Genomic DNA, 12,810 nt, shown 5'->3' with positions numbered 1-12,810 from the left:
TACAGGATTTGTGGTTCAAAACTTGAAAGTTCAAAAATAGAATTCCCTCATTGTCTGAGGCTGCCAAGCAGCTCCAGTGTTAGTCCAGCTGAGCAGCCCCTTGCTTGGGACAGGGCAGAGGGAGGCAGGTGGGCACTGTGCACAGGGGGACAAGCTGGGAAAAAATAAATTCTGGGCTGAAAGATGCTGGAGAGACACCAGAGAATCAAGTTCAGGAATGGAATCTGCCTTATCACTTCTTCTCCATGCTCTATTGTAAAGAGAGGAGAAGTAATTTTCTCCCATCCTTTGTGTTTCTCACAGGTGATTGTCTGTAACCCCTGGTTTGTAAAGCCTGTCTGTCTATAGCCCATACAGTCTCCAAAGAATTCCTCTTTTGTAAAAGCCCAGCACAGTGGAGACTCCAGGAGTTACTGAAATACCTGTCTAAAAGAAGAGGTGAAAAGATGCAGTGTCATTTTGCTTATCTGCAGACTCAATTCTTGAATCTCAAATCTGTAAGAATCCTATCAGGTAAGGTGACCAAGCACTGACTGGGATGGAAATCAAACCTCCCAGCTGCCAGGGACTGATAAAGATATTACTGCAGTCATTAGCCACAGGTATCTGACAGGGATCTTCAGGAATTCCAGGAAATCCTGGAAGGAGGCACTCCCATAAAGAGATACTGGCGAGCTGCTTGCCTACACATGTATGAGAAAGCCTAAGGGAAAATCCTAGACTGTAGTTAGCTCACACTACTGCCATTCAAATCAGATCTGAAGAATCATTATAAAGCTCTTTCTTCCTGCAAATTTATCTCTACCATTCCTACAGTGTGCCAGTCTGTCTTAAAACTATTTGTGCTTTCTATAGATATCCAGAGTAGCTATTTTTAAAACAAGGCAGAAAAAAACCCAACCCTTAAACTTGGTAGCTTTTTGCCACAATTTTGAAATGTTTTCTCACATTCTCCATAAAAGTATTCTCATTTTCCCCTTACAACTCATCTGCTGCTGAAAACAGCAGATGCAAATGGGACCATGGCAGGACAGTGCCTCTTTCTGCAGAAGTCATTGCTCTGACGATGCTGATGTGTGGCACTCACACCCACCTGAGAGCACACTGGGCTGACCAGTGCACCCAGTGACAGCACAAGACACTCTACCCCATTTTACCTCATGCTCCATTTTTTGGAGTGTTGGTGGGATGAAAGTTGGAGCTCAGCAAGAAGAGCAGCTCAGGGAAGAAGGATTATGAGAGGAAGCCACGTAAAATGGATAGCACAGCCCATGTCTGCTCAGGTTTGGATCCAGAAAGAATTCCTGCCAATCCCCCAGTCCTCTGTCTCAGGGTCTGACTCTCTACTTATTTAACAAAGAGAAGACTGAATAAAAACTGATACTTTTCTAATGTGTCCAGTTCAATTCTCATCACAACCAGTGCTCCTCAGCCTCAGTTCTTCAGCTCAAATAAAAAAGTACACCAGAGCTATCTATCCTCAAAATAGCATCTCATGGCCAGATGTGGGGTGACTACAAGACAGTAATGAACAGACTGGTATCAATTCCCTCCACCCCATCCTCCACAGCTCTTGGCAGGCTCTGCAGCAACTAAGAGATTTTCACAAAATGCTAAACAGAAGATGTGGCACATGTCCAGCCTAGAAACCAGGTGCATTTCTTCCTTGAAAAAATGATTTTTTTAAAAGGAAAAATAAACTATAAAGACATTTACAAGTTTAACTAGATAAATGAGAATGGTAAGCTAGGGTAGCTCCTAAAAAAAAACATTTGAGGAAATGTTGTAAGCAAAGATATTAAACTAATTGCAGGAGAATAGGATCTAAAGGCTTTAATACCAGAGAGCAAATTTTAAAAATAGAAGATGAAACGTACATTATTTCTGAGTAAGGAAACCAGTATTTAAATACTTTCCTATTTTTAGGTATACATAACCCATGAATAGAGCTAATGCAGCTAAAAGAATGAAATATAAAAATCTGGAGACACAAGTGCTAGGTAATAACCCAAAACACTAACACCTGTAACTTGAAATCAATGTGAGACAACTCCTGTGTTATTTACAAACAAAAATAAAAAACTTTGTGCTGCACACACAAATGTGTAAAAAGGTGACAAAATAATGAGTTTTAAAATACAGTGAAAAAAAAAATCAATTTAGTTTCATAGTCTCAGAACACAAGTGCAAACATGCTTATTTTCTCTCCATTTTTCCTGCTGTTTCCTATCCTCCTATGCCTCTTCTGCTATCTAGAGCTTTGATACTGCAATTAATTCCCCACTGAACAGCATACAAGATCAGGCCCTAAGGCCTCAGCCCTATAAAGATTTATGCATATGAATGGTTCAGTATTAAGTGAAATATTTAACACCAGCACCTGCTGATGCTATCTGGAAAGAAATCACCTTCTACAACATACACAAAATAAGACAACACAATTGTGATGGTACTGCAGTTAAAATAAATGTGTTTAGTGGGTTCAGTTTTCCAAGCCTTTGGTAGTGATGGAGAGATAAAGAAAATTTGGTTGTGTTTATTTAGGGGTTCTGTCCTTATCTGGACACACTGAGGATTTGCACAGCTTTAGTGTACAATTTTCACACCTTCTTGGTGGTAAAGCATGAATCTGACTAGGTGGACCATTTCTTGGGATATCCTGCTCTTGCTCTGAACCCACCAGGAGCCTGAGTGCTTTCTCTGTCAGGTAGAAACACACCCTAGTGCTAACTCAGCTCTGCAATCCAGTGAAACTGCAGCAGCTTTATTGATGCTCTTCTCAACACAAAAGCATCAGAGCCCATTTAGAAGAGTTTGTCATTCTGTAAATCAGCAGCTAGGAGCAACTTCTGCCATGTCTGTCCACACATGTTTGCCTTTGATCACTTGGCAGGTGAATAAAAGCATATTCTAGAGCATCATCTATACTTAGCAGGAGCAAAAGAACTTGACACAATTATTACATTTATATTTGTTCAAGAAAAATTATAATCCTTTCAAAGAAGAGTCAAGAACAGCTGCTTAACTGAGTGTGGTCAGGAGTTGTTTTAAGCTCAAATACAAAAAGCAATAGGGAGTTTTAAAACTATTTTCAGTAATGAAAAGGCACTAATCTTGCAATGAAGTATGCAGCAAACTAAGACATGCTGAGAAACAGATGATGTTCAAACAAATGTTGACTAAGCCAAGCCAGTCTTTGAATCAAAACCTGCATTCCTGCATTACTCAACATGATTGTTAACAGATGGATTGCTGATCAGTGGTTAGCAAGCCAAAGGGAAGAAGCACAAAGTGAATTTAGTCTGCCATATTTCTACATTAGTACAGAGTAATTTTTCATAAGACAGATCACCATGCAAATTGGGTGATAAAAAGACAGTGAACCCAGACTCTGTTATCTGATGTTCTCAGAATGCCCTTCTTGATCTCCATCACATCCACAAAGGTTCTCTGCCCTTGGTTCCACAACCAACTTACTGAGGGACAGTATTTCAAGATAACCAACTCACCCTTGGAAACTCCTTGCTGAAGGGCTGGAAGATCATGCTAAGCATGTGCTTCTCACACCCACCATCTGCAAGTCTCTAACATGTAGCAACTGTTTATAAGCCTTGTAAATGGCAAAAAAATGGAGTTATGCCTTCAACACACCTGACACAGACAAGAGGATCATTCACTATTTCAAAAGAGTGATTTTTTTCTAACAGGACAGAAGTAATTAGAAATTCAAGAGCTCCTCAGAGTGCTCTCAGCAACATCTCATACACATCAACTGATGCCTCTATCTTAAAAAAAAAATATCACAGAATACTCTGAGGTGGAAAGGACCCACAAGGATCATGGAGTCCAATATCAAAACCTTACTCACAACAATGAATAAACAGAAGCATCAAATTATTCAGTGCAAATCCTTAAGGATCATCAAGGCTACATGAAAGCAAGTTGCTGAAGTTAGCAGAAAAAACAATTGCTTTTTCCAGACAGCATGGAAATTCTGGCTTGCTGATGAGTGGTGGTTACCCATAATAGCACTCAAACGTCTATCAGGCCTCTCAGCTACCTAAACAGCATCCCACGTGGGGATTCCAGCAACAAACTCATCACAGTTCCCCATGCATCCTTTTTTGAGGCTGCATGAGTATTCCATACGGTGAAACTAATTAAATTCCCTTCTGAGGTAAGTCAATATAAAAAAGCTAATTTTAAAAATCAATTCTCTCACTGTTTACCCTGAGATTATCTGAGGAGGAACACTGACACCTCCTTAAGTCAGTGGTCTCCCAGATACTTTCAAAACAGAGTCTGTAGTAAAATCTCCCCTCAGTTACCACCACGAATCTCCCCAAGGGTTTTGCACAAGACCTGTCCTCAGCCAACCCCTTTAAACCACTGAAGCTCTGTTCCCCACACTTAGAAACTCTCCCTCCATCAAGGATCTTGTAAATAGTAATCATTCAGCACCACCCTCACTTCTGGCATTTCTAAGGACTGAGCTACACAGCCTCAAGCTAAAACTAGACGACCACAGCCATCAGCAACATAAGTCTTCACACGGCTCCTGACTCCCAGGATAGTTTGCCATGTACAGAGCTGATAAACCACACATTTTAGAGTCTCTGCCCTGTGCTTAATTGCCTATGTTGGCAGCCAGGCCTGAAAAACATGGCAGTACAGAAGTCAGTTTCTGAGGTTTGTTATTTCAACAATAAATAACTGCTCCTAAAGGCCATCAAGTGTTACCATTATATGGTAAATGGACTATCACAGGGAAAGCACTGACCCATACAGTACTCCTTAATACAGCCTGCTCCTCTGGCTAGCACTTCAACTGCTGGATAGCAAGAAGACACTTTCAGATCCATCAAATCCTGGTTTGAGGTGCCTTTGGAGAAAATACAAATGCAACTGCTTTTTTGAACAAACAAGTAATTCATTGGCTCTTGTTTGATCCAGCAGTAATAAAAAATAACACTCAGTATTCTGCAAGACTTCGTTTCTATTTGGATTACTTCTTCAATTTTATATCATTTTAAGATCCTGCTTCTGAACCAGATCCTGAACTAAAACAAAGTTCCACAATACTGACATGTAGATTAAACTGACATCTGTGATGCTGAAGTGGTACTAACAGCAGTGGGGATTAGGGAGTTACCCACCCTACTGACACTGTTTATAGAACCTTGCCTATCATTCTTTTGACAGCAGAAGAGCAACGAAGTTTCACTTCTGAACAGCTGGCATTAATAGCAGATAACACACATGATTGATTGACACAAGGCTTTTGTAATTTCTGGGTTTCTATCACTTCATGATCAGCCCATATAAAATCCAGAATTATTTCTCTCATTGTTGTCTCTTACACAACAGTGCAGCTAACACACAACACAAAATGACCACCGTTAATAAAGTACATGATTTTGTTTCAAAAACATGGCACAGCCTCCAAAAATTGAGTCCAACTTTGGGGCAACACTGAAGCACTTACTTTGCTTTAAATCCCAGTGATTCAATTAGAGTAAACCAGACACTCTGCTGAACAGAACAGGCTTAAGACAATGCCTAAGTGTTCTCCTCAGACAGTCCCTAGTGAGCCTGAAAGTTATCCAGGCTCAAAGAAGGCAAGGATTAATCATTCTTTTGGGGATACTGACTGTCTTCTAGGTGGAAAACCAACTTTGGTATAAATAATCCTTTTTAAATTAGTTATGGATTGCTCCCAGAACAAAAAAAAAAGTCCTGTTCCCTGGCTTCTCCCACCCGAAGGGCACAAGACATTTTGATTAGTGGCACTTGGTCTTTTCCCCTGGTATCCATTAATTTTTCTACAAAAATAATTGACTCTTCCACAGCAGCAGGCCAAATTATCATCCTAACGTGCAAATTCTTTCCTACCTCTCCTTTGGAAAAATATTTCTCTGCCCTAGCTTAATGTATTTTTAAACAATTTTACAATGCCAAGACTCTATCTATAGAAGCATTGCCTTTTGAATTCTCATCCAAGGAAAGCAACCATATAATTTTCAGTCCATTCAGTTGTATTCACCATAAGCAGCAGGGCTTTGGTAGTGATGGTGCTGCAGGGGTGACTTGTGTAGGAGGTGGCCAAGGATGGGATTGTGCTGGTCACTGTTGGTCCAACCAGTACAGCAAAAGTGACCCATTGCACATCAAAGCAGAACCAGGGGAGCACAGAGCACCTCTGCAAAAACACAGACATTGAAAAACATTGAAAGGACAAAGAGCAGGAGACACGAGAGAGATGCCAGAGCACTTCACTGTGCACTGGCACAGATTGCCCAGAGATGTTGTGGAGTCTCCCTCACTGGAGATACTCAAGAACCATCTGGACACAATCCTGTGCCACGAGCTCTGGGATGACCCTGCTGGAGCAGGGAGGTTGGACCAGAGCAGCCACTGTGGTCCTTCCCAGCCTGACCCACTCCATGATTCTGTGAGGCAGAAGAGACAATGCCAGGACAGAGAACATCCCTAAGCACAGGGAAGAGAGAAATAAAAATGATAGTGAGGCAGAAGGGTCAGCAGGGCAGGAGAAATGCTGAGGCAAAGTAGCTGCCCCAAGAAGAGATGTGGAGAAGGTACAACTCCCAAAGCACTGCAGTCAGCAGAGGAACTTACGGGGAAATAACTGAGTGAGGAAAAAGGAGCAACACAAGGAAAGGAGCAGCAGTGCACTGGTACCAGGCTCCTGCACCAGCCACACCTCACCAAAGCTACTGAGCATAATGTGTGACATGCTCTGGAGACCAGCAAGGGGAAGGAGAAGTGTCCGGGGAGAACCTGAGGTGTGTTTCTCTGAGCATGTCTTTGCTTGCTTTTATCTTCAGAACCAGTAATTAGAACTTTGTTAATCATGAGAAAATGAATTTGAATGAATCTCCCCTTCTCAAAACTGGGGGTTTTTGTCTCACACCACTCACTGTTTCAGATGGAGGAAGAGCCTAACTGCCTCTACCACCACCTGAAGCCATGAACTCTGTGCTCTCAAATTTAAAGACTAAAGCCCCTCAGCCCTCCCCTCCAGTGAGATCAATAGCAAAAGTTCTCCCATTTCTCAGTATAAAATATCTGCCATCGTATCTTCAGAGAGCTGGCTCCTACACACAGCTGGGATCCAAGGAATGTATGGAATTCCACTACTGGGAAACATGGGAAGTGGTCAAGCATGGCAGGACTGCACACTGTGCTTGCCCAGCTCTTTGGATATGAGCATTTGTACCCTCATGTGAACTAAGAGCTATTAAAAAAAAAGTAAAATCTCCAGTAAACATGCAGTGCCTGAGCTGGCACCTCCTTGGTTATTTTTGTTTCTCTCATTATCAATGCTGCACACCAGAACTGCAATTTGAAACCTAATATTAAAAATAAATTTAGAAAGTACAGAAAAGCAATGCCATAAATGTGCCAATAGAAACATAATTGCTTTACAATTGCATTGCCTTTCAAAAGTAATAAGATGTTCACAAGACAGTGACATAGCACTGTTTTTTTTTTCTTTTTTTTGTACAAGTGGAAGTAGTGAAATCCCAACACTAAGATTTCCTTGTCACAGTTGTGAAACAAAGTAAAAGAAACTCTCTGCTCCAAAGACCTCTAATTCAAATAATCAAGGCAGACAAGAGGAATGTTCTTATCCTCATTTTACAGATTAACACAAGGAGAGATCAAATTACCTCCCCAAGGTCACCTTACGAGTCTCTAATACAAAACTGTTCTATTGTTTAGTACTTTAACTACAAGTGTAATTTTTTGACATCTACTACTATGCATATTTAAAAAATGCCTCTTCTGTGGCTTGTACAAGGCAACACATGCCCTTAATAAAAATAAATAAATTTTAAAAAAGCCCAGATGCCCAGCCCCAAAACCAAACTGCCAAGCAGAATCAAATTTGAAACTAAGTAAACTGAACCAAAAAGAGAATTAACTCCCCAGTCCTCCCCTTGCCAGTGTGTGATTGCATAATCTTGTCATGTGCTCCAAAAGCAACAAACCTGGAGACTTTCCCAGGTCACCTGGGGTTAAAAAGCTCCAAAGTCATGCGTTCAAATCAAGACTGTGTTCCATTAACAACCATGACACTGAGACAGTGTTAGGACCCAAATCCCATTACTCAACATTTTCTTGATTAACACAGGGAATAAATGTTAAGATTGCAAATAAACAGAGCACTGGAGAGACAAAGTTCCCATGAGAGAACACCTTTAAATTATCAGACAGGCAACATTTTTGCATACTCTTCACAGAAAATCCCACCTAAAGCAGTTCCATTACAACAAAAGAAAAAGACTAGAAGCTCCTTTGGGGACTCCTAACTCTTGGGATTGGCAAGTGGAAGAGAAGGTTTGAGCAACTGCAAGGATAAAATCAGTCCTCCTGGTAATGAAGGGATATCACTATCATACTTTATCAAAAGTGAACAAAAAACAACAGAGAACTAAATCTCTCTGCAAGACCAAACTAGACCATGGGATATAGGAAATATGGTGCCATTTTGGTGAATGTACCTTCTGTACCTTCTGTGTGGCTTCCTGGGAAAGCCAGCACCAGCAAACACCCACAGAGTCGTGAGAACATGGAAACATGATCAAGCTCACTGCAACTTGGTACCCAGCAGGTGCCAGCAGCTTCCCTTCAGCAGAATCAGTGTGTGAAGAACAGAAATCATAAAGCCTCTGTGCCCACTTCTTTATCCAAAAAATCTTCAACTTTTCATCTTTTCTCCTTTTATCCTTCCAAGCATGCAGAAGCATGGCATGAACAGCTACTAATCCACTTTCATGGGTTTGCCCATGGCTGATCCTGCCCAAGATCTCATCAGGTACAAAGCTGATTACCAATATGCTTTCCCAGAGGAGCACTTGAATGCCAGGACAGCCTTCTCATTAACTAGTCAAGAAATCAAGAATCAGGGCTAAATCCTCAGCTTATGTGAACTAATGGGGGCAAAATTGAAGCTGCAACACTTGTGTCCCACAGAAAGCTGGCTAGCAGGCTCACAACCCACATACTGACCTCAACACAGAAGCAGCAAGAATGCAAATTATTCGATATGGGCTTTAAATTGCCGGAGAGAATTGATAACAAGACACACATACACACACACGTAAACTTTCATTCTGTTAAAGGATACAAAGAGAGAAAGTAGCCCCTGGATGCAGCACAGTGGTAATAATTTAGCTGAGTAACTAGATAATAAGGGCTCATAATTGGAAATAGATAAGTACACAGAGACATGGAAATGTGGTATCAGTCAGACATAATTTAGGAAGCGCCGTTTGGTGTCAGCAGAAAACACCCTGGCCTCAGGATTTTTTTTTGTGTATGAACTAACCAGGCAGACACTGAAACCATTCTACAATATGAGCATAATGAAGCATGCTAATTTGCTAAAAACTGTTACCAACCGTTTTGCAATTCAGTGAATTGGAGTCGAATTTTTCTAGCTGAAACCAGCCCCTCCAGTGCCTGTGTAACATGTCTGTGAAATGACACTGGACTGAACTGCATTTTCAGCCTGTTCAGACCACAGCTCAAGCAGTGCCTGGAAGGGAGGGTACCAGCTGTATTCTACTGACTGCGTTTGCAAGAGTATCACTATAGGGAGTGGCATTTATAGCAATAACTCCTGACCTTCTGACTAAAGCAGAGGAGGAAAAAAAAAATAAAAACCCAAACCAAACCAAACAAAAACCCAAAGAAACAAACAAAGCAACCAAAAAAAAAAAAACCCCACCAGAAACAACAGAAAGAAAATCAAGGCAAAAATGAAAGAGTTTAAAAAATTGCTGGGGAAATTATTTGAAAGTAAAAATGCACAAAATCAAAATATTTAACAGATACCATCCTTTCTCACTCTGCAGCCATGAAAGATATGAAATATCAGTAATTGCACTTCATTACGGAGGTCATTTAGTTATTTTAGTCCATTATCTCTCTGAAGAGGAAAAAAAATATTTATATCCAACATCAATATTAATTGCCATTGTAAATAATGCATTAAACTTGGTGGCGAGGGGGAAAGGAAGCAATTTAAACACAAGGCTTCTCCAGATTTTCAACCATTTATTGTCAACTTTTCCTGCTATTCTATGGAGCTTTTTGTCTCCCATTTTTTATAAAACGACGGGCTTGTTTCAATTTTGTTACAGGTAAATTACAGCCTTCATGGTGTAAGATGCTAAAACTGAATTTACAGAGTATTCCTCAAGTACAATCCCACGTAACACAGGGAATCCAACCAACTGAACATCAGCTGGGGGAGGGGGCAGAAACATATAAAAGGACCAAACCTGAATGCAACACATTTTCATCTCAGAAAACAAGCAACAGTTATGATAAACTGAATGATAATACACTTATTTTTCTGGAAAGATGACTGGCGTAGCTCATCCTGCACTTTCCAGGATTTGGGGTGAAATTGCTATTTAAACCATCCCTGGTAAGCCTCACTGATACTGGTAGCAGGTCATCAGTTCATGACTGACATTATAAAAACGATCCTGTAAATCTGAAATAAAGGATCCCAAACCTACTAAGTAGCCAATACAATTTATGCTGGGCCACCTCCTTTCATCAACAAAAACTATCAACAGACTGGATAATGGTTATGACTACAATCCTCCTGGTATGTGTGACACACTGTGGCAGGCATTTGTCATATACGAGGTTTTTGTCCTGCTCTCCTCAGTCTAAATATCTGTGAAGCTAACTGCACACACTTTTTATTTATAACATAAAAAGAGTCTTAATATGGGAGTTCAAAGCTGCAAAACTGCTCACTCTTACTCAACGTTACTCCTTGTTGTTTCTGTTTCTTCCCTAGTTTGAATTTATTCCACATTATTTTTTTACAGAGTCATCAAAAGTAAGGAACACAGACTCTCCTCTTCACAAAAACAGAGTCTGAATCTATCGGTGATAATGTAATGCTCCAAACCCACATCCAGTACACTCAAATACAACTCAGAAAGTATTTCACATCTTCATAATACAATAAATGACACAGACCAGTATTACTGCAAGGAAGGACTCCACAACCATTTCTAAATTCTTTAAACTAGCAAATTCTTCTGTGGGAGGCTTAAAGTGTTACTTATAGGCAGGCGAAACTGTTATCTAATTTACTGCTGCAAAATTCAAACATTTTGCAAAACCTCATATAATCCATTTATCCATTAAAATTTAAAATATACCCTCTCCAGTCCAGGATTGAATATATCAATGTTTATCTTTGAAATTTTAAACAAACTGTTTTGTTGGTCAAAACTACTTGAACTGTAGCAAACACAGGCAAAGAACTGTCAACTTGGGTTAAATCACAGGAAAAAACCATCAAAAAACATGTACAGAGGGAACCCAGCTGTGCAAACACACTAAATTAGGTGTGTTCCAGATTCTACCCTTATTAAAGCAGGTACAACGATAATCAATGCAATCCACTGCAGGGTTTCACACACCATTTTTATAGAAAGGAAAACAACAACTGCCAATCACAGCATGCTCATCTTAAATGTGAAGGTTTAAACCTCAGGTGACTGTAGCTGACACATTAGGTTTCAGCTCCAGTCTATCAATAAACATAATTACCTTTTTCCTTCACCATGGCAAACAATTTTTCTTCGTAGTGGAAGCAGCAAGAATTAGCTGAAGTAATTTAAACACAGTCTCTTTTCCAGCAGTGTTTGGCTGAGGTGGATTTAAAAAAAAAAAAGAAAGAAAGAAAGGAAGAGAAAAGGCAGCTTATTGCAGATAATAATCTCTCCTGGTCAGATTTCCCACAAGGTCTGATCAGGTCCGATTGCTCATCACTGTCTCTTTCCTTCTCGTGCCTCTTATCTTCCACTGTGGTCTATTCCTCTGGCTGATGGCAGCTCCTGCCCTGCCCGTGCATTCTGCCCCTTGTGTTGGAAGAACAGCTCCAGCTGCCGCTGGGAACAAATGCTGGATTCCAGCGTCCCTCCTTTCCAGCCTGACACCACCTTGCATTCCTCTGCCCTCGCACAGCGGAGCTGCGATGTCATCTGCTCCCGAATGGCTGGCAAGAGGCTGCAGGGAGATGGGAGGCAGAGCAGAGAGCTGTTCCAATGCTCACACAAAGCTAAAGTGGTATTTATGAGTTTCCTATTATTTTATTTACTCAGACTGAGCCAGGATCAAGAGGGGAAAGGCAAGATGAGTGCAGCAAGTGCTGAGGCAGGCTGCTGCACAGTGGCTTTTCTATGGTGAGCAGTTTATCCACTCCTGGATTTGGCTTAAAAGCAATTGCTAGACCACAAAACATGCTAATAAATAGTCTCTCAATGCCTACTGACCATAGAACAGATTAGAGTAACATACAGTCTGTGCAAGATGGGAATACCTATCTATTCTCTACGTGATATAACAATAAAAATAATAAAAATGAGAACTGTCACTGCTCAGTGAGCACCTGGGCTCTGAAGCATAGCCAGGCAGTGGCACAGACAGATTTTTGCTGTGGGTCAAGGTAAGTGCTGTATTCTGAAATACCAAATAATTGTAAATGATAACTCCTTCTAAGTTATTCTTTTGCAGATGATAGCCACAGGTACTCATGGAACTGAGAAGACTGAACTGTATTGAAACAGCAGCACTGCCATGGGAATTTCACCCCCAAGCACATCCCCAACAAGACAAAGCACCAGTGTCAAATCTGGGCATCAAAGTCACCTTCCAATTTATGGTTTTCCAGGCACTAAATTCTACTGAGAAAGGACTGATCCATAAATTGATGTTGAAAAACAAGCAAACCACTCCTTTACAACATTGTGA

General features: G+C 40.7%; 1 protein-coding gene across 17 annotated transcripts in view; it reads right to left on the bottom strand.

The window, feature by feature from the left end:
* ABLIM1 (actin binding LIM protein 1) overlaps positions 1-12,810 on the bottom strand; it is a 189,870-nt gene that overhangs the window by 104,093 nt on the left and 72,967 nt on the right. The window contains exon 1 of one of the 17 annotated variants that reach the window (XM_085064786.1): positions 11,608-11,987. The exons of the other annotated variants lie outside the window; for them this stretch is intronic. Coding sequence (XP_084920912.1) covers positions 11,608-11,623 — 16 coding nt within the window. The 5' untranslated portion in view covers positions 11,624-11,987. Of the gene's footprint in view, positions 1-11,607; positions 11,988-12,810 lie in introns of those variants that run through there. 17 annotated transcript variants of the gene reach the window in all.

Source organism: Lichenostomus cassidix, chromosome 6 (genome assembly GCF_008360975.1).
Source record: "Lichenostomus cassidix isolate B80296 chromosome 6, HeHo_3.0, whole genome shotgun sequence".
Classification (NCBI taxonomy): domain Eukaryota; kingdom Metazoa; phylum Chordata; class Aves; order Passeriformes; family Meliphagidae; genus Lichenostomus; species Lichenostomus cassidix.
This window is presented reverse-complemented; position numbering and strand designations above follow the sequence as displayed.